The following is a 26,589-nucleotide window of genomic DNA, read 5'->3' on the forward strand; positions in this document are numbered from 1 at the left end:
CTTTTATGTGAATCTTGTGACATACTAACATTATTTTTCACTGTACTGTTATGAGAATTTTGTGATATTTTCACATCTCTAGTCCCTGCTGTCTGAATTTCTCATTAAGCTTAATTTCAATCAATGTATGATGGTTGGACACTGATCTTAGCCTAAAAAAGTACTCCCTGAGTTTAAGTGGCCGACCCCCCCCCCCTCCCCCCACCCCCCCACCCCCTTAAAGATTTTGCTATCATCCCAGCCAGTTTACACTTCCCTTTCCTATTGAGATGCAGGCCATGTCTTGTGAAGTCCCACCTACCAATACCATCAACAGCAACCAAACCTATGCCTGACAAAGTAGCTGCCCAAATTGGCTGATCTATACAATGAAGGCTTTCACGACCGGATGGTACTGTTGTTGATAATTCTTCTGGGTTATAAGGCCATGGTCCATGGAATTCTTCTATTCCTTACGTGAAACTTCCAGAAGTCTAACTGATTTCAATACATTCTCCCCGTAGAGTCTTCTAATCTAAGAATGAAGGCTTTCACGACCAGATGGTACTGTTGTTGATAATTCTTCTGGGTTAGACTTCTGGAAGTTTCACGTAAGGAATAGAAGAATTCCATGGACTACGGCCATACAACCTGGAAGAATTATCAACAACAGTACCATCCGGTCGTGAAAGCCTTCATTGTATGATTAGAAGACTCTACGGGGATAATGTCTCAAAATCAGTTAGACTTCTGGAAGTTTAATGTAAGGAATAGGAGAATTCCATGGACCACGGCCATATAACCCGGAAGAATTATCAACATCAGCTGATCTAGCTCCACATTGATCCTCCTGATAGTGCTCTTCAATTGGGGCCGATCATACTGCATGAAAGCAGGGAACCAAGCCAACATTTGTATGGTTTGTTGCAGATGCCATTTTTACCAGGTCACAATATTGTAGCACTGATCCCTATCAATACTGTTTCCCACCCCACCCACAACCACAACATGATTCTGCTTTGTAAAACCCTTGCACAATGATCCTACATCCTCTATCACTTGGCTAAGACATGCATTGGACTTGAAAATACTTATGACCTGGTACCTGTCATGTAATTTTTCCTGCAAGATGTGGCCCACATCTCTTCCATGGCTACTAACTAACAAACGAACTTTCCTCCCACTTTCTACTTTTTTGCAACAGTTAGTTTCCTAGTGAAAGTCTGTTGAGTGCTAACTACACTTACATCTACTTGAGCCTCTTCCTTAGTTGACTGAGGTATCAAGGTAAATCTATTGTTTGTGCCAATGATGAAACTGTCAAATACTGTTCTCTTTCTGTGGCCCCTGTTCCTTGCTACCACTTCCCCCCTTAACCTCATCAGTTCCTCCCTAGCACTATGCAGTTCAGCCTGAAGAGCTCTAATCTTCTGCTATTTTCCTTTCCCTTGAACATAATCTGCAATACCATGGAAGAGACCCCTTTACTTCCCCCAATTCCCATGCCACTACATTCACCCCAACGTAACCATCTGCCACAACAACTGCACAGAACCCCAGAACTGACTTTCCTACAGTAGCTCAAACACTTCTTGCTCATGGTTGTTTACAATATTTTTACAAAATTTATCTGGGCAATAACAGTAATATTCTATTAACTACAGATCACAAGAGTCACTAAAGTTATGTGGAAGACTAATATATGTGTATATTATTAATATAGTAATGTAATGCAGTTAAACTAACGTCAAAAATCAAAATTTGTATACCCGAAAAATTAGGCCTAAGTTCGTGTATGCGTGATATATACTTTATGCATTTTGAAGGGAAATAAAAGATAGAACTTAAAACCTTCAATTCCTTGAGTAGCTACAGCACTACTAAATATATGTGTAATGGAAACAACCTAAATTCTTCATTTAATACTTAAAGAAATGTCTTAAATTTGTATGTAAACCAACGTCTAAAGTACGTGGGTAATGGCTCTTAGGTTATGTTTATGTTTTTTTCGAGAAATACTTTGAAACAAGTGATACCTTCAATAGATAATATAAAACAGACTCTAATTAACTTCTTTGTGGTGTAATGTTAATGTAATTGACAGATGAACAAATGGAAAATGTCTGTTAATGCTTAGTATTTCATTAATTATGCATTACTTTTCTGTTTCAAAAATTATGTTGTATCACAATTGCCATGACTGCAATGCAACCTAGCAGCTTTCTTCCCTTTACACCATCACTGTACTGTAAAATCAATTTGCAAGTGCTTGTTGTTTCTTAAGGTTGACTAGATACTTCATATTCACATTGGAGAAATCCATTCGAGTTACTATGCCTGAGTGATATTATATGTTTCTGGTGAGTGCTTTATTTTACTCTGTAATTTACATCTTATGGTACTACCACGATATTCCTTCACTAATACCAGTTTATGTATTTTTGTAGCCTTTGAAAATGGCAAAAGCCAAAATGTATAAGGTATAGTGAACAAATAAATACTGTGGCCAAGACTTACAAAAGTGTTCGAGTCGTCTCTTAATGCTGGTTCTTGAAACTTTGTAAGTAGGCTTTATGGGGTAATTGTCATATTTATATTCAGGCAACTGCCAGTTATGTTTCTCAACACTTCCAAGATGCTCTCCCTTAGGTCAGACAAACCTATGAGTTTTTGCAGCACCTCTATTTATATACATTCAATATAACCAGGTGGTTTCATTTATGTAACTTTTTTTTGGCCCCTCACACTTCCCAGTTTTCTGTGGGGGGATGCAAAGATGATTTTTATCTAGTCTCCTTTGTAGAATAATTGTATTTTCCAAGTCTCTTGCTAATGAAAAGAAAGTGTCCCACCTACCTTACCTCTGGTTGAGCCTATGTGATCATGCCTTTCCATATCCCTACAAAGTATTAAACCAAGGTATTTGTATGATTTCAGTTGTGACTCACTGATACAATACTCATAGGATACAACTACTTTTCTGCATACTGTGAAGTTGTTGTGACCTGAGCATGTTTTTTGCTTGGGACTGAGCAACAGGGATTGTTGCTACAGGGAATTCATTCAGTTTACCAAACTGAGAGGGAGGCTTGATTGTCTAACATAATTTCCTTGATGTGGGCATAGGAGATGGTAGGATGATGAGAAGAATAAGCACTCAAAACAAATAATTAATATTGAATCTTTGTACAAACTGACTTTCCTAGCTGAGGTGCTTCCCTGAAAAGTCCTGTCACTTTTCCATCTAGTAACTGAAACCCTTGTCTCTATATAGGATCAACAGAGCCTTGCAGCTATCTAATTCCAGCCCAGAAACATCAGCCTAACACTCTGGCTGCCTCTGTCCCCACCTGTCTTCACTGAAGCTGTTTGTTTCTCTCTGTTACTGCCTGCTATGAATCTCCACTGGACCCTCAGTCCTAGAATTTTGTTCACATTTCCCTATAGACCCCACCAGTCCCTGACATGACTTAGCATCTGAGGCTTCATTGGCTAAATCACTTTTTGTGGGGGAGTTAGGAAGCTTTTTGCTATAAGTCCACCAAGTTCATCCTAGGCCTTCCATTGAGTTCATATGGTGTATTGTTGCCTCCACCACAAAATTCGCTCTTTTTCTCTCACGGCTTAGTTCACACTCTTGCAATTATTGCCTTTGCTTCATTAATTCTACCATCTAATTTACTTTAACTGTCTAAGATTGTTGCCTCATTAATTCTGCCCTTATCTCTAAATGCCTCCTGTGTCACTATCCTGACCTCTATAGCCAGCCCAGGTGCATGTCTTTTTCACAGTAGGCTGCACAAGCCAGCTCCAGTTGCCCAACACATGCAGTCCTTGTGGCTTTTCATGCCGCACTCAAAGTTCCATCCATATTCTTACTAATTCTTAAGATTGTTCACAAGACATGTCTTTTTGGCTATGGACGTGACAATGAGCACAGTTATGCATTTTTCAACATTTAAAATTGGTTTCCAATCTTTACATACTTTCAAATCTTAACAAGATCTGATTGGATAACTCTGCAAATTTTTCCACACTGCACTCTATTATAGATAACTGCAGCAATTTCAAACTGTTAGGGTTACTATTAAAACTGTTTGCCAGATCATTACTATACAACATGAACAACAAGGGTACAATATAGTAAGAAATGCTTGAAATTACTACTGTTTATTATGATGACACGTTGTATCTCCTACCAAGAAATCATCAGTCCATTCACAAATTTTTTTTAGTAGCTCATATAATCTCACTTTTCTAAGTCATTAAATACCACATCCACATGAGTGTCTTGACCCATGCCTTTCAGGATGTCATGTGAGAAAAGTGAGACTTGAGTATCACTTGTAATTCATGCTGGCTGGCATGGATGTCATTCTGTTCAAGACACTTCATTTGTCTGATGTCACAATATATTCTGGGATTTATCAACACATGGGATTAGAAGGCAGTCTTGTGGATCACTTCTGCTATTCTTGTTGTTGACTGATGTGACCTATGTTTGCTTTCTATCACTGGGCACAGATTTTTGTTCAAAGAAAATATTGTATATTATAGTTAAAATGAATGCTAACTGACCTGAAAATTCTGTACAGGATTGGTTTCAGTCATTAACTGGGGCTTGTTTAATTTCAGAATTTTTTTAGCTAATTTGAAGCCACTAATATTAATATCTACATCATTCATATTTTCAATGGCATGAGTAGTAAACTGGGGCAGTAATACATAACTTACTTAATAAAGGAACACTGGAAAATGGAGTTCAGCATTTATACTTTTGCTTTGCTACTCTCAACTGTAGTTCCCATGTCAATCTGTGAGTGTCTGGACACCAACTGTGGCGCGACAGACAAGCTGGAGAGATGACCAGAGTTTCTTTAGATTTCATGAGATGTCTTTTGATAAGATTCTGCTAGTATAGTTATAAAAGCTTCACATATTTCCTTTTGAAGAACCAAAAGTGTTTCATCTAGCACTTCTCTTCCTGTAACTCTATTCTTTGTTTTATGCTTACTGTGCTGTAATCCCTGTTTCTTTACAGTGACTGTGTACCACAGTATGTCTCCCATGTCATGAACTGTTCTGCTACATCCATATCGGTCCAGTGCATCATCAGCTACTCTTATAAATTTGAGATTAATTCCTCTACATGCCCCTACCCTGAGGAAAATATTTTGACTTCTTCTTTAAGTTATGACTTGTATCTGGCCTACGAACAAGTAATTCTTCCTACTTTTTTTGCTGCCCTTTGTACTTTATAAATCATTGTTGCTACAGCTGCCTCTTGGTCACTGATGCCAGTTTCAGTATAGACATTTTGGAGAGATCAGATTTATTTTTGTTGCCTTTAGGCGTAAAATATTTCGGACATGAATGGGTTTCTGCCCGTCAATCTAGATAGCTTTTGCAGAATGCATTTAGTGGCATTCTGGAGGATATCTAGCCACAACCACCACTTACAGTACTGAAATTACACCAATCAATTATTGGATGATTAAAATTATCAATGATGACAGTATCATTGGGGAACACAAATACTAGCAAACTGAATTTTATTTCTAAAATTTACAGTAACATCTTGGGTGAGTCTGCTGGTTTATAGAAAGATCCGGTTACAAATGTTTACTCACCCTTGATACTAAGTCTTGCCCATACAATATCACGTGCAGCATCTGTTTCTACCCTTGTGAATCTCAGGTTTTTCTCTAATGCAACAAATACACCACCTCCATTTCCCATTAGAATGCTCTTTCCATATACACTTAGATTTACCCCAAATATCTAACTGCTGTCATTTTAGCCAGCTTTCTGTATCTCCTATTATAAGCCCTGCTGCTTTCTAGAGCACTTCAAACCTGTGCACTTCATTGAGAATTCTTCAGCAGTTAAATACTAAGATTTTCGTACTATTGCCTGTTGTGAGCATTACATTGGATCTTACACAGAAATCTCTGGGCCTTTTACAGCTATCTTTACCCGGAGTGATCAAAGAGTCAACTAACCTAAAAAGCCCTTGTGTGCACCCCACACACAATCAGCTACATGGGTAGCAACCACTCATGTGTAGCTCACCCCTGACCATTCACTGACACTACAGTTTTCAACCCTACAGTTTTCAGAGCTGCATCACAAGTCTATGAAGTGGCAGAGTAGTTTGTCATAGAACTTCTGAAGTCTCTGCTTCAAACTTTCCACTCTGCTCAGATCCAGGGACCCCTAATAAATTGTGGGGAAAATGCTGTGGATAATGAGTTGCTTTGAAATTCTCTGAGCGAGGCTTGTCTTCTCAATCTTCTCTGTCAGTTGCAGGAATGTTTAAAGTATTACTTCAAACAGTGGAAAATCTAGCTTGGAATATAAACAATATAAGGAAAAGGTAGATTACTGCTCACTATGAAGATGACATATTGAGTTGCAGACAGGAATAACAAAAAGACACTTACACATTAGCTTTTGGCGGAAGCCTTCTTCAGAAAAGGTAAAACACACACACACACACACACACACACACACACACACACACACACATTCATTCATTCACAAGAGGAAGCACAACTCATGCACTCCTGATCACCATCTTCGTCAGCTCAGAACAAAATGCAGCTGTCATGTAGAATGGAAGCAGCAGTCTGGAGAGGGCGGGGAAGGGGAAGGAATAGCAAGGTTTGGGGGGGGGGGGGGGGGGAGGGGGGAGAAGAGCACTACGTGCTGGAGTGTGCAGGGACTAGACCACCAACAAGAGCAGCATCTTGAGGCTGCGGGACAGGGACTGGGGGAGGGGAAAACAGGGATCAAAAAAGGAGAGGAGCAGGGAAGGGGAAAGACAGATGGGTGCACTGGCAGAGGGTAGCACACATAGAAGGTGAGAGGCAAGAATAGGGAGGAGGTGATGAGACCGGATGTGAAAACTGTTGGGTGGTAGGTGTGGGGACAGTAGGTTACTGTAGGTTGAGGCCGGGATAATTTTGGGAGCAGAGAATTTGCTGTAAGGATAACTCCCATCTGTGTTGTTCCGAAAAGCTGATGGTGGAGCCGAAGATCCAGATGGCTCAGGTAGCGAAGTAGCCACTGAAATCAAACATGTTGTGTTCACACCTTCTTTGTGTGCTACCCTCGTGAAACTGTTGGGCAGAGGAAATGGGGACAGCAGGTTACCATAGGTTGACGCTTGGATAATTTCAGGAGTGGAGAATGTGTTGTAAGGATGACTCCCACCTGTGCAGTTCAGAAAATCTGATGATGGAGGAGAGGGTCTAGATGGCTCAGGCAGTGAAGCAGCAATTGAAATTAAACATTTATGTTCACATCCTCTTTATGTGTCACCCTTGCCAATGAACCCCCCCCCCCCCTCCCCCCCCCCCCCCCCCCCCCCCCAAAAATCACCCCTCTGCCCTCTTTCATATTCCCTCGTGCTCTTCAGTTTTGCTATCCATTCCCCCTCCCCCCTCCCCATGGCCTCCTGACACTGTGCCTGTTGGCAGTCTAGTCCCTTCACACTTCACCAGACAGTGCTCTTCTTTCCCCCCACCTGTACCCTGTTATCACTTCCCCTTCCACATTGTTGCTTCCATTCTACATGTCAGTTGAATTCCTGTCCAAGCTGCTAGAGATGGTGGTCATGTCTGTGTGAGGTGTCCCTGCTTATGTGAATGAATGTGTGTGTCTTTCATTTCTAAAATAGGCTTTGGCTGAAAGCTAATGCATAAGTGTCTTCTCGTTGCGCCTCTCTGCAACTCAGTATGTCATCTTTATGGTGATTAGCAATCTAACTTTTCCTTATAGTGTTGAAGCATTACTTCAGAATCCAGATGATGGTCATCATTTATTCCAATGGAGAGTACAGACTGCAGTTGGTTGCATCCTGGTCCCTCAATGATGCTGGAACAGTCACTCCAACATATTCAATTTGGCTTCCATTCATACACAGCTAGTGCAAAAGGTGATCCTTCTGATCCCTTGCTTCAGTTTCCATAGGGCATATCATTAGTCACTATAAATTCTGATAGTTAACAGTCCTGTACACTTTTGTGCTTTCCTTTCTGTAGTACATGACACAGCAGGCTTCCCAATAGGTGAAGTGTGTTTCATTGGCTCATTTTAAGTTTCTGTGGCAGACAGTACCTTGAACTTGTTGGTTAGAGAGATGAATGTAACATCCTGGTCCCTGCCTCCTCTGTACAGTGCCCCTAGACCTGTCACCAAAGCATCACTCACAGTCAAATGGAAAAGCACTGATAGATGTTCCACATGCTGCAGAGGAAACAGCATCCATTGAAGAGGGAAGTATTTGAAGTACCTTTGGTATCTCTGTTGCATGATCCTGAGCAACTCGCCCAACACCTCTATTTGAAGCAGCAGCCACTTCATCGAGAGTAGTTGGAGGAATTTCCAGTTGCTTATGAAAAGGAACCAGCTCATCCGATGCCCAACAACAGCACTCAGAGTGTGGCTGGATTTTTACTAGTGCAGTTTGTATCTGAACACTAAATAAATAACTTTAAATTAGCCTCACTGGCATTATTTCAATTTCAGGATCTGTTGCACTAAAAGGATAGCAAATTCCTTTCAAGACCTGAGGCAAAGAACACCCAATGATATGGTTTGTGTAAATAACAAGAGAAAAATGAGGCATCAAATTTACACATATCTTAAAGATAACTGTATGCTGTACTTTTGTTGAGGTTACATTCAGTAACAGAGTTGTGTAACAATTGGTAACAATGTCGATAACAGTGAAAATGTATGACAAATGTTTTCAGTATGCACTACTGTTGAAGGGGAAACTAAATGTGACATTTCATGGCTACAATAAGCACAAAACACTGCAGCAGCTGAATTCGTACTGTAATCATAAAACTTCAAGCACTGACTGAGAGGAATCAGGAAATGAGCAGAAAAAGTGGAAATATTGTAGTAATCATGTAATTAAATAGACTGGTATAAGGTGAACTGATGTTTTGAAAATGCATTACTGACAAATTTTCTGAGTGCAAAACTATAGTTTTCAATATGCTATGAAATATGTTACACACAACACTCATAAGTGTCTGAAAATTCTCAAAAATGTATCTTTTTGCAACAAGGATACTGTTGCCAAATGTTTATAAGAATAGTTTACAATTGACAATGTAATATGGATATATAGACACACACAACACACATGCCTTGACACAGTCCATGAAAGACACAAACAATAACAATAACAATTGTTTCCAGATTTGAGAAATTCCAGAATCCATCTGGCACATGTGATCTCACATAAAGGAAAATCTAGAAACTGCCAAACATTGGTTCATATACATAAAAGAAATGTGTGGAGTCCACAGATTTTTACAAAAATGAATTTGCGACACCTTCTACACTAGCATGCCAAAGATGAAAACCATGGTGTCTTTTTACAACCCTCAAAATAGTGAAAATCTTGGAGCGCCAACAAAGCACAACCCCTACTTGGAGTGGCTAATAATGAAATTCCACTGCTTGAGACGAAGGTACACAATTTACTTGCCAGATGCTCTGATGCTCTGTTAGGAGGGAAGGGCACAGTCCAGAAATTTTAAAATATGGCTTCCTGCAGGATCTCGACTCTTTGCGAGAAAAAGTTTCTTACTAAACTTCTGAAATGTAACTTCAATGTGATACTACCATGCCCATGACAACAAAAGATGATTTTACCAGTCCATTTCACCTTGGATGTCCCTGCAGAATGTTAGCACTCATGACTTGAGGGCCATCATGTACTTTACACAGAAATCCCATTTCAGTCATACAGTGATAGCCACCTATGGCGTGATGCTGCTATGCTGAACACAACATGACAGCCTGATTTATTGGGTGACAAAATCTGGCAAATGCCTGTTGTAGTGATTTGTGGAAACATTATATGCAACATTTGTTTCAACCCTTATTTTCTGACAAACAATATGATTAGGAACCATTACATCTAGGAGGCTACATAACACAAGATATTGCAGCCACTGTGGCCAAGTGGTTCTAGGCATTTCATCTAGAACTGTGCTGCTGTTACGGTCGCAGGTTCGAACCCTGCCTTGGGCATGGATGTGTGTGATGTCCTTAGGTTAGTTAGGTTTAAGTAGTTCTAAGTCTAGGGGACTGATGACCTCAGATGTTAAGTCCTATAGTGCTTGGAGCCCTTTCAATCAGTTTTGAACATAACCCCAGATACTGCCACTCCTTCAAGCAAACCCACCTATCTCATGTCGAAACAGCAATTCCTGGACAAATGTGGGGAGAAATGTGTAAGTAAAATTGTAGAAAGGACCCACCTGCGTGTGTAAGTCCATTTTTTTCCTACATACAGTGGAGATGTTGCTCCTTAGATATGTGGGATATGATCGATCATCAACCTGTTTCCTTACAGTCCTCAAGCAAACATTGTTGATGATTTGTGGACTTCTATACAAATCATGTAGAGTGTTTGTCCCAGGTTTTTCTATTTTAACATCACTACATTGACAGGCTCTGATTGCAGTGCCTAAACTTGCAGTCAGATATCATGTAAGTGCTGTGTGCTATTCTGTATGTTATGTGGTACGAAGTTCAGTTCAGTCGTAGGAATCTTTCTCAGTTTTCCAATTAGTTTCTTTTCCAGACATAATGTAAGCTTAGTTTTTCAAACTCTGTTTGGTTTATCAAATGTTAGTGGTATATTAATTTCTTTTGCTGACCATCCCATCATGGTTTCCAATTACCCTAAGTACAAAAAACAAAAAAATCAACTCTTTCTATAATTTCATTGTTAATCTTGAAAAGGCACTCGGAAATCTCAACTGAAGTCAGCAAGAGCTCTCATGCTGTGTGTGAGGTCAGCACAACAGACTTCAAATTTGAGGGAAGAACCAAGTTTTATGGCTGCTCGGGCATGACAACCATAATTTGGATATGGAGTAGGACGTGACCAAGTTGTGACTAAAATCTGGTGGCAGGAAAACTTTTAGTGACAAATAAATGTCAGCTAGTATAAAACAGTTACTTAGCTTTATTGACAGTGAAGAGTGTACTATAGATACAGTTCCAGTTAGTGTCCAAAGAATATTCCTCATTTGTGGCCTAAGTCATTATACAATGCTGAATCACACAGCGAGCTAGCTAACCAGACAACTAACGACAGCACTGACGACTGCAACGAGCTGTCTGCAAGACTGCTGACTCGGGGCCAGTGCTTCTGTGTATCGTGTAGCCAGAGGCTGCTGTAGGCCCCAGCTCAGCAGTGGCGCGATGTCTTCAGTCGGCGGCAACGCCATGCGCCGCTGGATGTTGCGACGGGAAACTGTGGCAAGCAATGCGATGGCAGGGCACGCACACTATTCAGTTGGGTCCACGGATACAACATTCCTCCCCCCTTGAAAGGCTACCAAGACGTCAGGTGCTGCCAGGACCTGATGACAGAGGGGGGAATGTGGCTACTGTGAGGCGACGGGGAGCCAACGGAGCAAGGCTGGGTGGCGTCGACTCCCACGTCCCGGCATTCGCCCTGCACTGAAGCCGGAACCAGCTGAAATGACCCCAAGGACGCAACGCACAGCAGCCACGATGGACCCAACACTTAACGGGCCCAGACACTTGAGGATGATGACGAAGCCTCGGGCGGTGGCGAAGATGACCCAGGAGAAGAGGCAGAGATAGAGTCCCGGCTAGGAGGAGCCAGAGGGCAGGCTGGACCAGCCTGGACAACCGCATTGACTTCCATCGGGGAAGGCTCCTGCAGCGGCGATGGCTGCGAGGTGGGGTCGATGAGGGATGCCCATCATTCAGGAAACGGGGCGAGTCCACCTGTGGGTCTGCAACTGGGAAGCCTGTGGCAGTGTCACTAGCATGGCAAAGCCGCAGCTGATGGTGGTGGCAGTGCTGCAAGCCAACGGGATGGTAACAAGAAACATGTGGGAAACCAGCCGCCGGATGATGGTACCCTGCCCCCACCGGCGGCAGCCGGCAAACAACCTGCAATGCACAGGAGTGTTAGGCGCAAAGCAATTACGTGGCCACAGTGGTGCTGGCGCATGCAGTGGCAGGTGCAGCAGGGCGTGCAAAGTTCTGTGGCAACGGCCATGAAACAACTCTGCCGGCGACGGGCCGTCGCGAGGCTGTGAACGATAAGGTGAAAGGAATGCGAGCAAAGCTTGGTCTCTCGTGTGGGTGGCGTGAAGTTTGCTTACCTGTTGTTTAAAAGTACGGACAAACCACTCAGCCTCGCCATTGGACTGAGGGTGGAAAGGATCACTTGTGAGATGAGCAATCCCACTGGCTATGCAAAACTGTTCAAAGTCGAATGAAACAAAATTGGTACCATTGTCTGTTACAATCAGTTCAGGTAAACCTTCAAGGCAAAAGATGGACAAAAGGGCGTGGGTGGTGCTCGGAGTAGTGATATTGTTCATTGCAATGACAAAAGAAAACTTGCTAAAGGCATCCACAACTAAAAGCCAGAGAGTACCCCAGAATGGACCCGCAAAGTTGAGGTGTACAAGCTGCCAAGGTGCAGAAGGTGTGGGCCATGGAGCAAACGTCTGGGGCGGGGCCGACTGGTGTTCGATGCACGAACTGCACTGAGCGGTTAAATGTTCAATATCCTTGTCTATGCATGCAAGTTGCTTAGTGCGTACCATTCCCCAGGGGCCATAATGTAGCACCGTCAAAACTTCGTGCTGCAAAGACTGTGGAGTAACTACTCGAGTCTGTCCAGACTGAGAACGAAGCAGCAAACACCATGTTGCACTGAGAGGTCGTGGCGTTGAGCAAAATAATGGCGCATGATGGGATTTGCAATGTCCTTTGGCAAATGAGGCCAGGCGGTGCGCACCAAATGCAAATGTTCTCCCAAGTCCAAGTCCAAAGCTGCGGCCTGTGCAATCGTGCGGAAATCCAGAGGAAAACAAGTGACCATGTCACTGTCATGGGAATCGATGTGACAACATGCAATATTTGACTCATCAAAAGCATTGTCATGGGCTATTGGCAAACGAGACAACAGATCCGCATTGTAATGGCGAAAAGTGGGGCGATAGACAATTTGATACTGATAATTTGGCAATAACAAAGCCGTTGGAGCTTCTGAGTCGTTCTGGTATGGGGGGGACTGGCTTGGCAGGATGGAACAATGACTGTAGACTCTATGGTCCGTCACCAGAAAAATTTTTCGGCCATACAAAAAGTTGTGGAACTTTGTGACCCCATATATGATTGCGAAGGCTTTTACAATTTGCAAATAGTTTTGTTGTGCAATAGTAAGCAATTTAGAAGCAAAAGCTATCGGTCGATCAGCAGATCCAACACGATGCAACAACACAGCACCTATACCTTAGGATGAAGTGTCCACAGCAAGCACAACTGGTTTAGTGGGATCAAAATGGACTAGGCAACGAGCACTCAAGAGGGCGTTTTTCAGTTTCTGAAATGCCGCTTGGCATTCGCCCGACTACACAAACGGAACATTGTGCCGGTGTAATTGGTGCAACGGCACAGCTATTTGTGTAGCATTGGGGATGAACCGATGATAATAGGTAATCTTGCCCAACACAGATTGCAATTCGGACAAGTTTCTAGGTGAAGGAAGGTTGGCAATGGCACAAAGGTGCGACTGCAATAGATGGACACCTTGTGCGTTGATTACATGTCCCAAATATTCTATTTCTGTACGAAAAAACACACATTTGTCTTTGTTCACTTTGAGGCCTGCCTCTGACAACACTGAAAATAGGCGACACAAATTCTGCAAGTGTTCATCTTTAGTACGACCGGCAACTATGATGTCGTCCAGATAATTGGAGCAAAGAGGGACCTTGGCAATCAGTTGCGACAAGTAATGCTGAAAAATAGCAGGAGCTGATGAGCTGCCAAAGGGGAGGTGTAAATACTTAAAAAGACCCAAGTGCGTGTTGATCACAAAAATGTCTTGGGATGGTTCATCTAAAGGAATTTGCAAATACGCGTCCCGCAAGACAATCTTGAAATGCCTAATTTGTCCATCAAGTCCTCCGGGCGAGGGAGAGGATAGCTACCCACAATTGTTTGTTGATTCACTGTACTCTTGAAGTCCACACACAGATGCAAGGAACCATTGGGTTTCATCAGCACAACTAATGGGGAGGCCCACTGACTAGTACTAACGGGCGCAATCACCCCCTCATTTTGCAAGGAACAGAGTTTGGCTGCAACTTGATCAAGCAATGTGTGAGGCACTAATCGTGCTTTGCAAAAATGTGGCTGGGTGCTTGCCTTGAGCATGACATGTGCAACATAGTCACGGATGCAGCCCAAGCCACTGCTAAACAATTCTTGGAACTCGTCACAGAGGGGGACAACAGCATCAGTAGTAGGACAATCACTAATTGCTAACACATTGTTTTGGATGCTGAGTCCGAACAAATCGAAGCAGTCCAGTCCAAAAATGTTTTTGCATGAGTGTGCGGCTGCAACACGCAACTGAATTGTCCTGGTCACATTATGGTATTGTGCTGGAAAACTACATGTGCCAAGAACTGAAATACGCTCACCGCCGTATGCTGTAAGCGGAGAAGAGGGCTTTCCTGGCAGTTCATACACACGGCTATTAATCAGTGAAATTTCACATGATGCAAGTCAAAGTCCAATTTGTGAGCCCGTCGGTGCACAGAGGGCGGCAATGCACTACCACTATTAACGACATTGACACTACGGAACAAGTCACTAGCTAAAACACTGTTTTCAACACTGTCGACGATAGACCCAATAACATGGACTGAATGTGCATGTCCAGAAGCACAAGGAGCAAATGTATTCAGTTTATGCTGTTGGCACATGTCCAATCTTCCCACACACGTAGCAAGAATAGTTACGCAATGGACAATTTTCGCGTTTGTGACGCATATTACACTGCGGGCATGATTTCAAAGGCACCCGCGAGGAAGCAAATTGTTTGTTTTGATGCAAAGGCTGTTGGTGGGAATGCAAGCTACTGCCACCATGCCATTTGTGTACCCACAGTGTGCACGGCAACTTTTCCCTACGACGGTCGGAATGTTGTACACTAGTGTTGTTCGACACACGACAAATGGATGGCAAGTCAAAACTGTTTTGAGCATTTTCACACGCATCTCTACTTTTCAAGATAGTGACAACTTGGTTGAGGGAGGGATCAGGGATCCGCTATATCTACTCCCTAACATGTACGTCCTGCACATTCTGAGTGATGGTGTCGTGAATCATAGTGTCTGCAAAAAGTTTACCACAGTCACACGTAAATCGACAATCACAAGTTAATCCTTTAAGGTCAGTAATACACTCTTTGTAGGTTTTACCCGGCTGTCTAGGATAGCGAAAGAAAGTATTGTGACAAAGCCTGTATGCACTGTCCGTATTGCAAAAGTTCTGGGCGGGAGGCCGGAAACAACTTTTCTAGGAGTCGGTATACTTTAACACCCGTGTAGGCCAATAGAAAAGAAAGTTTTAGCTGCCCGGGGTGCTGGTGAGCCGTCATGTGTGCCTCAAATAGAGCTAGATATTCATTCCCTGTTTCTTCATCCTGATTGAGGGCTCTGATTGGTGGCGTGCAGGTTGATCAGTCTGTGGAGCCGACTGCTGCAGGCGTCGTTGATTGCTGCTGCACTGTTATTAGTTGCTGCACGCCAGACAAAAGTTGAGTCATCTACTGCATCTGCAAAAGCAAAATCTGTTCAAGAGTGTGGAGGTAGTAGATGCTTGCGCCGGATTGGGAGGAGCCTGGTGTGGATACGTGGGAGTAGCCATGTTAGTACAATGCAACTGTTCAGAGCAAGATACCAATAAACAAAACAAAGGTGCGAAGTGCTCCACACTGAAATCCGAAAATGTGCATAAGAAATTCAGTTAGTTTTGGTTAGGCGCAAGCAAGAAGCAATTAGCAAACGCTTCACAAACGATAGCAAACATTGAGGCAAGCAGGATTGACAACAGCGGCGGGAGGCAGAGTCCACCCGCTGCTCAGCAAAACCAAAATCCTCGTCGCCACTTTTATGACTGCCCGGGCATGGCAACCATAATTTGGATATGGAATAGGATGTGACCAGGTTGTGACTAAAATCTGGTTGCGGGAAAACGATTAGTGACAAATAAGCGCCAGTTAGTATAAAACAGTTACTTAGCTTTATTGACAGTGAAGAGTGTACCGTAGATACAGTTCCAATTAATGTCCAGAGACTATTCCTGATTCATGGCCTAAGTCATTATACAATACTGGATCACACAGTGAGCTAGCTAACCAGACAACGAATGACGGCACTGACGACTGCAACGATCTGTCTGTAAAACTGCTGACTTGAGGCCAGCACTCCTGTTATATTGTGTAGCCAGAGGGCGCTGTAGGCCCCAGATCAGCAATGATGCAACGTCTTCGGTTGGCGGCAACACCATGCACTGCCAGCGGTCGCAATGGCAAACTGTGGCAAGCGATGCGACGGCAGGGCACGCATGCTATTCGGTAGGGTTCGCAGATACAACACCAAGTGATTGCAAAACAATTTACATATCTTGAGTAACAGCACTCTCGTAGGTGTTGAAACTGTGTAGTTCATTGCTCCAGGATCATATTCTGTTTTGTGCAGTTGTATTGTATCAGGTTCATATGATGTTACACATAAAAATGATTACACGTAAAAACGATGGCAATATTTAATGATTAATATTTGATTTCACAAACATACTCAGTTTGACTCAATGTATCGATGCCTTTCACAACAGACACCCCAACTGCATAATTCCTTGACATAGACAAGTTCTGCAAAACTACATCTGTCTCTGCTAACATTAAGAAACCAACTCCCACTTAATGTCAAAGTATCCAATATGGAGGACTTACTCCCAAGATCAAATGAGTGACTACATTTTACTCTACTTATTCAGATAATAAATAGAAAACAGTATTTATGATAAAAGCAGAACATGTGTTGATGATTTTCATGTACTATTGTATATATTTATGTAATGATCATTAATTAGAAGTGGTGATCAAAAAGTTTGCCTTTTAGGGCTTTGCTGTAGTGTATACGTAACATAGCATGACTCCGGTGTGAGTATATCAGTACTAACATGTAGGCAAAGGATTAGTGTGCCTTTCTGACATGTGTGCTGTAGATGCAGAAATGTTAACTATGGCAACATTATTACCAAATATGTCCAAACAGAACCTATGTGCTGTTATTATTTCCTTGACTTAAAAAAAAAAAAAAAAAATTGTAGACGTCAATCAGAGAATGAAGGATGCATATGGGACAGCAAGTCTGTCAAATACTACCATTGTGGAATAGTGTGCCAAATTCCACAATGGTCGTGGTTCAATGCAAGACACAGGTCGATCTCAAAGGCCAGCCTCTCTATTGATCAAGTAGGGGATGCTTGAGCAACCACCTTATAGACCTGATCCCTCCCCATGTGATTTCACCCCTTCAGTTCCTTAAGAACAGCCTCAAAGGGTTGATTCCTGCCTGACAAGGATGTGCAGCAGGCAGGTATGGAATTCTTCATGTGGCATTCCACTTTGTTTTACCAAGCAGGTAGATTCAACCAGGTGTATCTGTGTGACGATTTTCGTAGTGCTGATGGAAATTTTGCCTGATTGGCATATCAATTATGGACTGTACAGACTTCAGACAGACACCTTTTGATCACCCCTTACATGTCAAATTTATGCTGTAAGTTTGTTTTTGTCTGAAAAGTGTTGCAGTTATAATAACAGCGTAAAAAATCCAACCAGAATTCTGATATCAACAATTTTATAAATTCTGAATTATGACACAATTTAAATATTTCATATTTCAGAAACAAAATAATCCAGCAAGTTTAATAAGATATAAAATGCATTCAGCATACTCCATCACCTAAACTTTCTGATGAGCTATAAATTCAAAGAAGGTAGTTGCTTTTTGTAAATAAGCGAATTTTTAAGTTATTTATTTCATTAAATTACATTTCATTAATATACTGGAACTGCTAATGTGGCTTTTTAGATTTCATTTTGAAGTTCTGGTCATTATCAAAGTGTATTGAATACTGTTCATATTTAAATTGCTTTGCAGTACACTGTATTAGTTTTGAACATTTGGATATGGCAAATGTGGTCGTAATCATGGTTTGCTAAAACCACTTCTTTTCTTTGCTAACAATAAAAATATAAACAAATATTATAATATTGTGCAAGTATAGATATCAATGAGGATATTCAAATTAAAAATTATATGTGCTGTCATCTGAGTATAAAAAACGATAGTAAACAACCCAATCCACAGTAACAGGCAGTGCATAGTGTGATACCTGACCAGTTTCCTCATTGAAACGATCAGTGCCCAGCCTAAAGTATTATAATCCATAAAATTTTGTTTTGATATGTTGGTATTTATTTATTTGTGTCAAAATCATCCAACTTCAGCATGTAAGGTACATAAAAATACATATACAACACTTGGTAAAGATAAATGATCATATTGGTTTATTGGCACAATGCTAGGTAAATGCAAACAGTCTACTAAGGAAATGACTTACAAATCACTCATGGGAATGGTAGAAAATAGGACTAAAGGGGGTACAGGACATATATAGAGAACAGAAACACAAATGGTCACAGGTTTCATAAACCAATGGGAGAGTGCCACAGAGATTCTGAAAAAACTAAACTTGCTGACACTTGAAGATAGATGAAATACTATCGAGAGAAAGCCTACTTCCAAAGTTTCAAGAAAGCCTACTTCCAAAGTTTGAAGAAGAAGCTTAAATGATTACTCTATGGATATGATATAATTCCCTATGTATCACTCCGGTAGGGGTCATGTGGACAAGATTAGATTCATTAAAGTTCTCAAAGGGGCATTTAAACAGTCATTGAGTCATTGGTCCCATGCTCCATGCATGAATGGAACAAGAAGACCTTATAACTAGTGCAATGGGACATACCCTCTGCTATGCTCCTCACAGTGTTTTGCAGAATATGGGTGTAGATGTAGAAATAGCACCTATAGAGTAAGTGCTAATTTAAAATTTGAAGACAGTAATTCGTTTTGCAGGATGTAGTCTTCACTGGTATAGTTTGTTGAACTCCAGTCACAGTCACTTATAAAGTAATACTACTATGGACTGTGAAGAATACATTAAATGAATGTTGACACAAAAGATGAAGGTGTTTGTGTAAGGAACTTTAGCTCATTGTTTGGCAATCACTATGTCTTAAAAGCTTGCAGACATCAAGTCAACAATGGAAATTCTTGCAGGACATAGTCTACATTGGCATAAGTGCTCCATAGTTTATTGAACTCCACAGTCACAAAGTGTGATTATGTGGAATAACCTCATTTCTGTAAATTTTTTTTGACCTTGCAACCCCTGTTCTTAGCTTGTTCAGTTTTCCACAAGGGCCATTATTCATAAAAACCAGCAGATAAATTTTCCAAAGGTGTAATCCAATGTTGTTCAGACTTCATATTCCTCATAGATAATTGATAACACATCTTTTGGCAAGGATTGTCTGTTGGCCTTATGAAACTTTCCCTGGATGTCAGTTTTGAAGGAGTACGATGGTGACTGTATAATGGGTTTTTATCAGAGGTGGATATTGTATACCTTTGTCTGCCTGCAGCTACTTCACATTAATGTCTGCAGTGAGTTCTAACTAAATGGCAGAGTTTATCTGATGGTGTAGGTTCAGACATCTGATAACGAGCCTAAATGACTCTTTAAGAATGATATCCTCTTGTTTAGCATGTTCAGGATTGTACCTTTAGTACCCCACCAGTGGACATCACAATGGAGTCAAATGAGTTGGTCTGAGTGGTGCTGTGGAATAGTGCAGAAGCCTGCCATGGGGTTGCACATAGTGCCTAGTATGGGCAGACCCACTGGTAGAGGTAGGTGACAGTAAGCCAAGCTGGCTAGAGCTGACACCGAGTTCAGCTACTGCAGATCCTACCTTGTGCATCATGTTGAGTGTTGTTACTGAGAGCTCAGTCAACAGCTGCCCACACTTGGTGTTTGCTGAGCTATTCCTGTGCCCATCTCTATGAGGGTTAAGACTTTCTGCTTCCGATAGACTGACTCACATGGTGAGTTGTTGTTTCCTGTCATGAGGTTTTGTTCCAAGCTGTCATTGGCCCGTGAAGTACCCATGATGAAAGTGTAGTGCAGCAGTGTTGCCACACCAGTACAGACCCTACAATACCCAATAGGACTAACATATTTACCTGCTGTGGGACGAAACGTAAAGCTTTAATCTTAACTGCTTTTGCTGCTGCACCCCAGGAGGTTCCCATAATTTTGTGCAGTTTATTGTTTCTTGCAGATACTTTTTGTTTTACATTCAAACACTGCTGCCTGAAAGTCAATGTACAGTCAATAGCGATGCCACTATATGTGTGTGAGAAACTGTGTTCCAGCTGCAGTGCTCTCTAAGCACTCAGAGATTTCGGAGGACATGTCTGTTACTCAGATGGAATGTTCACACTTATGCCTTGGTTGGATTTGTCTTTCACAGGTTCTTACATTGGCATTTATCTAACTTCTCCAACACAGTGTTTAGATTTGTTTCCACCTGTTTAAAGGTGTCACAGTGAGAAGGGAGGATGAGATTATCAACATAGATGAAAGTTCATTTGTTCTTATGCTGGGATTGATCATTGATATAAATATTAAAATAACAGATAAGCCAAAACATTGCCTTATGGTAATCCATTGACTGTGCAGACCTTTAAACTGTATGGTAAACCTTCTATTTTGAAACAGATCTTGAATCATTCATGTAAGGTGGTAATCTTTAGCTATTTCATGCACATTTTGCAGGAGCATTTGATGGTTGTTTGTGTTATAAGGTACTGTCAGATCAATAAATGCTACCCCAGTGACCTTTCTTGTCTCAAAGTCATTTTCAATATGCTGAATTAGATTTGATACCTGTGGTTTACAGTCATTACCCAGACTAAATCCAGCATGCTGTGGGATTAAGAAGGGTTCAGTTGCATCTAAGAGTCCATTATGGGTCATTATTTCAAAAATCTTGCAGATATGATGTAGAAGAGACATTAATCTGTAACTACTTGTTTCTTCAACATGATTGCCAAGTTTCAGAATGGCAACTACACAAAACTTTCGTAACTGAGACAAATGTTGAAGACACATAGGAGCTATAATATGTTTTTTAACCAACATGTTTTATTTGAAACTTCCTGGCAGATTAAAACTGTGTGCCCGACCGAGAGTCGAACTCGGGACCTTTGCCTTTCGCGGGCAAGTGCTCTACCAACTGAGCTACCGAAGCACGACTCACGCCCGGTACTCACAGCTTTACTTCTGCCAGTACCTCGTCTCCTACCTTCCAAACTTTACAGAAGCTCTCCTGCAGGTTCGCAGGAGAGCTTCTGTAAAGTTTGGAAGGTAGGAGACGAGGTACTGGCAGAAGTAAAGCTGTGAGTACCGGGCGTGAGTCGTGCTTCAGTAGCTCAGTTGGTAGAGCACTTGCCCACGAAAGGCAAAGGTCCCGAGTTCGAGTCTCGGTCGGGCACACAGTTTTAATCTGCCAGGAAGTTTCATATCAGCGCACAATCCGCTGCAGAGTGAAAATCTCATTCTGGAAACATCCCCCAGGCTGTAGCTAAGCCATGTCTCCGCAATATCCTTTCTTTCAGGAGTGCTAGTTCTGCAAGGTTCGCAGGAGAGCTTCTGTAAAGTTTGGAAGGTAGGAGACGAGGTACTGGCAGAAGTAAAGCTGTGAGTACCGGGCGTGAGTCGTGCTTCGGTAGCTCAGTTGATAGAGCACTTGCCCGCGAAAGGCAAAGGTCCCGAGTTCGAGTCTCGGTCGGGCACACAGTTTTAATCTGCCAGGAAGTTTCATATCAGCGCACACTCCGCTGCAGAGTGAAAATCTCATTCTGGAAACATGTTTTATTTGTTTGACTCTTGTGTCATCTAAGCCAGCAGCTTTACCACTTTTAGCACCTGATATTGCCCGCTTCAGTTCTTCTTGGGCAAATGATTGAGAAAGATCACTCAGTTCCTCTTCCAGAGATCTACATATATTAGTTGAAGACTTATGCATATGACTGTCTCATTTACCATTTTAAGCAAAGTAATAGCTATCTGATCCGCAGAAATGTTAGTGTGTACAGATTTCTTAGCTGGACCATTATTTAATCTCTTCACCAGTCCCTATGTTTTTTTACTGCTTCTGGGTATCTCCAGTTCTTCCATTAGTTCTATTCACTTCTCTAACTTGACCTTAGTGATTAAGTTTGTTAAGGTGTTAGTCACCTATAATTGTTTCCTTGAAAGGTTTAAGATACTCCAAGCACAAGGCAACAGCTTAAGAAATCCCTATATATAACAGATTTTGCAAACTCAAGAATACTCATGTGTGAGTATCTCTGTATTATTTCAACAAGTTAATCATGGGACTCAGGTGTAGGGTCTAGTTCAATTATCTTCTGATGCAATATGACTTTCAGTTTCTCCTAATTAGTCATTCTGAAGTTAAACCTTAGGTGGAATGGTGCTACCTGTGGTCTGTTTCCAATATACATGGACATATTATTGCCTGATGTTGGGTATTTGGGATGGGAGTGCATATGAACTTATCATATTATTCAGCAATGTTATCATCAACAAATTAAAGGTCAGGATTGTAGTCGCACCTCTGTCTGCTGCAAATTTAACAATGCAGGCCGTTTGTTGCCACGAATTAATGTTAATTAATAGGTGTCTGCCCAATGGCGAACATGTTCATAGTTTTCATTGTCATCATTATAATCCCATACAGTACTATGACTGTTGAAATTTTCATTTAAGGACCTATCTTTTCCTGTATGAAAGTGCTCGGGCTCATCAAAACCAAATATGTTACCTGGAGATTTTTATAAAGAGGAAATATCACAAAGTTCAACAGTGGTGATCTGTAAGTTGTTTCCTTCTCTGACATCAGTGAGTATAATCTTAATATCCAGTTGTGCAGATACTGAACTCCTGTATTGTCAATGGGAGCTCTCAGCAATCAGAGACAAACCAATGATCCCGGGGCATAGTTAACAGTTTCCTCTGTGTGTTTCTTGGATACACATGACATCACATTTCTGATCAAGGCATAGCTGCTTCAACAAACCTGCTTTGCTTGGAGGTGAGCCTTCTGTTGTGATTTTGACCCTGACAAAGACTGAAGTTTAACTGGAAGATTATCTTTCATTACAGTGGATGTTTTTGTATTGAAAGAGTCAGTTGGTAATTTTACAGAATTTTGACCATTGCACAGAGAATGCCCAGTTGCAAGTAAATATTGCAACCTTCTGGGAAATTCTATTTGTGCCCTCATCTATGGTGGTTATAAAGTGTTGTAGTATTGTTGTAATTGATTTTCAGGCCTACATTCAATCTTGATCTGTCAAACCCTTACATTCAGTTTTCACATTTATCTGCAATAGGAGCAGTCTTCAGCAAGATGAAGGTTCAGGAATATTCCATAACAACAGTTTGTCTTTTCAATTCCTCACTTCAGGGATCCAAAAACTACTTCTGGGGTTGCTGAGAATTTTTTTGGTGACATAGACTCTCTCTGACCAATTCCTTTTTCAATTCTGAATTTTGTACTATTTTATCCACATCCTCAACTGAGGATGACACGGCACTCGGATAGTCCTGATGGGCCACTTGTGGCCCGAAGGCGGTGTGCTCTTGATAAAGTGTGTTGGAAGTGGCAGTGATCAAATCTGCATTTTTTAGCATGCTAATGTAGGTTGAATCAGTATCCTTTTCCTTGAAAGGTGTTAGTACAGATTTTGTTGAACTTGAGTTTAAGGCTTTCTCATACTCTCTGCATCTCCAGAAAAACTGTTAATACTTGGTCTTTGTGCTAAATCTGACAAAAAAAGGGACCGTAATATACAGGAAAGCCCAGGAAAGGACCACTCTCTGAAAGGCTGTGAATGCAATCAAGATGTCAAGAGGTGGATTGCACACTGTGTGCAATAATGGAAATAATCAATTACCCGCTATCAAGCTATTAGCTTACAGGAAATGCATGTGTAATATGAAAAAATCTCAATTGTGAGACATTCACAAGCTACATGAATAATGAATAAACTATTTTTAATGAAATTAAAGATACAGTTGCCATAATACACTCATGCTTCATAATTACAATCTCTAATTTTTGTTGTAAGGATCTTTACATGCGAAGCTGTCAGTAAGCATGACATGTTTTTCTCAGTTCCGCCCACACCAAGTGATGTACGAGTTACTTCCAGAAGCATTTCAAGCATTCTGCTTCATTGGAACATTTCTTTGGAAATTAATAACATTATTCAAGGTAAGTAAAATCACACAGTTTTATTAAAATGTATCTAAACTAGAAGTACTTATAACTAGTTTTTGCAGTGAAGATTTCTCTCTGACACACAACTAAGAAACTTAAATCAGACTAAAAAAATGTTACATATTGCATTAGTTATGATAAGCATTATGATGCTCTTAACTTATGAAAACTAAGACTATTAATTATTTATAGTATTTATTAATCTTGTTCACTGGGGTTGTGGTATATTGATAGCATACATTAGAAGATGTGTTGTAACTACTTGCAGAATAAACAACACTTATTACAGTGCTGAGGACCTATAGCAAAAAATGTCTAAACAAAGTGGTAAATGAATACAAAGGGAGAGTGGTGGTGTGAGGTGTCAGAAGTTGCACCAAACTAGACCATACTTACAAATGTCGCTGCAGTTAAATTCAAATATCTGATGAAAGAAGTATTTATTCCTATAATTTACAAATAATGAGACAGGTTTTTACATGGTGGCCTACAGGAAGCAGACTTTTTTTGACTAGTACACTATTGTCAGTGATGGGATAGAGATGGCATGTATGTCATTCATGTTGAGACTGTACACCATTCCATTAGCAATAGAACAGTGAACTGTAGAATGTTGCATGTTCACATACAATTCCTTTGTCATAAATGCTTGTGCTCTTGAGCCAACATGGCAGATATTTCATCTTCACTTTAATCACACAGCTCACAACCACAATATGATACCATGATGGGCCACAGCTTTCAGACCAATAGGCAACATTCTTAAACAGAAGCTGGAATGTCCTGGTAAAGAAGTAGGGACTTAAAAGCATTGCCATTGTGACAGAGGCAATCATCAGATGTCTTAGGTGATCCACCATCAACATGCACACTGTGTACAGATGAACCACGAGTCTGTGAGAAACATGTCACATTAGGATATATACACTGAGATGACAGAAGTTGTGGGATACCTCCTAATGTTGTGTCAGACTCCTTTTGCCCAGTGTAGTGCAGTAACTCAATGTGCCATGGACTCAGTAAGTTGTTGGAAGTCTCCTGCAGAAATATTGAGCCATACCGCCTCTATAGCTGACCACTATTGTAAAAGTGTTGCCCGTGCAGGATTTTGTACACAAACTGACCTCTTTATTATGTTTCCAAAATGATGGAGCACAGCAATCAGTCATCCTTTTCTTTCAGCCCCCCCCCCCCCCCCCCCCCCTTGCAAGTTCAGAGATAAGAATAGGCCCGCAGTATTCCTACCTGTTGTAAGGTGTCACCTTGACACACATTTTGGCTTTTATGTGATGGTCCCCTCTCGAGTTTGACCTGCACCTTTCAAAATTCTTCCAAAGAGTGAGCCCACTGGGGAAGGGTGCCTTACGTGGTGCATTGTGTTCATCATGCATTGAGACCTTTAGCCAGCTTTCTCATCATCGCATTGCAGTCCTGCTCGTTCTCCATCCCCTGGGTGAGGATACATTCCTGTGTGTGATATCCACCATGCACTGTGCAGTGTTGCTTTCTGCGGAGACGACGACCATGGACTTCCTTGCACCTAATATCCAGCACGGTAGCCAGTCCATTGTGGTGGGGCCACCATGTACACTGGTGGCTGTAGCCCCCTGACAACACAGGGATCACCATGCTGATGCCTGTGCCATTAACTCCCCACATATGCCAAAAAGTAGATGCCTATCACCCTGGGGCATCAGGACTCCTGGCAGTGGCCATCCTGCCAGGTGGCTCTTGCTGAGGCTGGGTGGCACCTGTGGGGAGGGCACTTGGTTGGAGTGGGTGGCATCAGGGCGGATGACCTACAATGAAGTGTGGTACATCATTTCTTGCTGGTGGCCAGCCACCAGCAGTCTCTAAACATTCTCAAGCTCAATTCAACGCTCAGAAATATGATCCCAAATCATTCCCCTTTCTGGCCACACCGTGGGAGGAGTGAAAGGCTCAGGATGGCATCGACACTTATTCACCCTGTTTCCTAGTTTGTATGAGAGCTGATGGGGAGTCTTGCATGTCAACAAAGCCTCAGTTCTTTGTAGAGCATTTAGAGGACAATTTTGGGGAGGTGGAGGGCTTGTCCAAAATGCGCTCTAGGTCAGTATTGATAAAAATGACGTCCTCTGCCCAGTCACGAAGGTTACTTGCTTGTGACAATTTGGAGATGTTTCAGTCACCATCACACCCCATAAGAGTTTAAATATGGTCCAGGGTATTATTTTCCATAAGGACCTTCTTTTGCAGTCTGATGACGAGCTGCGCGCCAATTTAGAGTGTTGAGGTGTTCATTTTGTCTGGCACGTTAATCG

General features: G+C 41.6%; 1 protein-coding gene across 1 annotated transcript in view; it reads left to right on the top strand.

Moving 5' to 3' along the window:
* LOC126471337 (Down syndrome cell adhesion molecule-like protein Dscam2) overlaps positions 1–26,589 on the top strand; it is a 198,623-nt gene that overhangs the window by 88,988 nt on the left and 83,046 nt on the right. Inside the window, exon 8 of the mRNA XM_050099458.1 lies at positions 24,182–24,280. Coding sequence (XP_049955415.1) covers positions 24,182–24,280 — 99 coding nt within the window. The remainder of the gene's footprint in view (positions 1–24,181; positions 24,281–26,589) is intronic.

The sequence above is a fragment of the Schistocerca serialis genome, chromosome 3 (genome assembly GCF_023864345.2).
Source record: "Schistocerca serialis cubense isolate TAMUIC-IGC-003099 chromosome 3, iqSchSeri2.2, whole genome shotgun sequence".
In the NCBI taxonomy this organism is placed as follows: Eukaryota; Metazoa; Arthropoda; class Insecta; order Orthoptera; family Acrididae; genus Schistocerca; species Schistocerca serialis.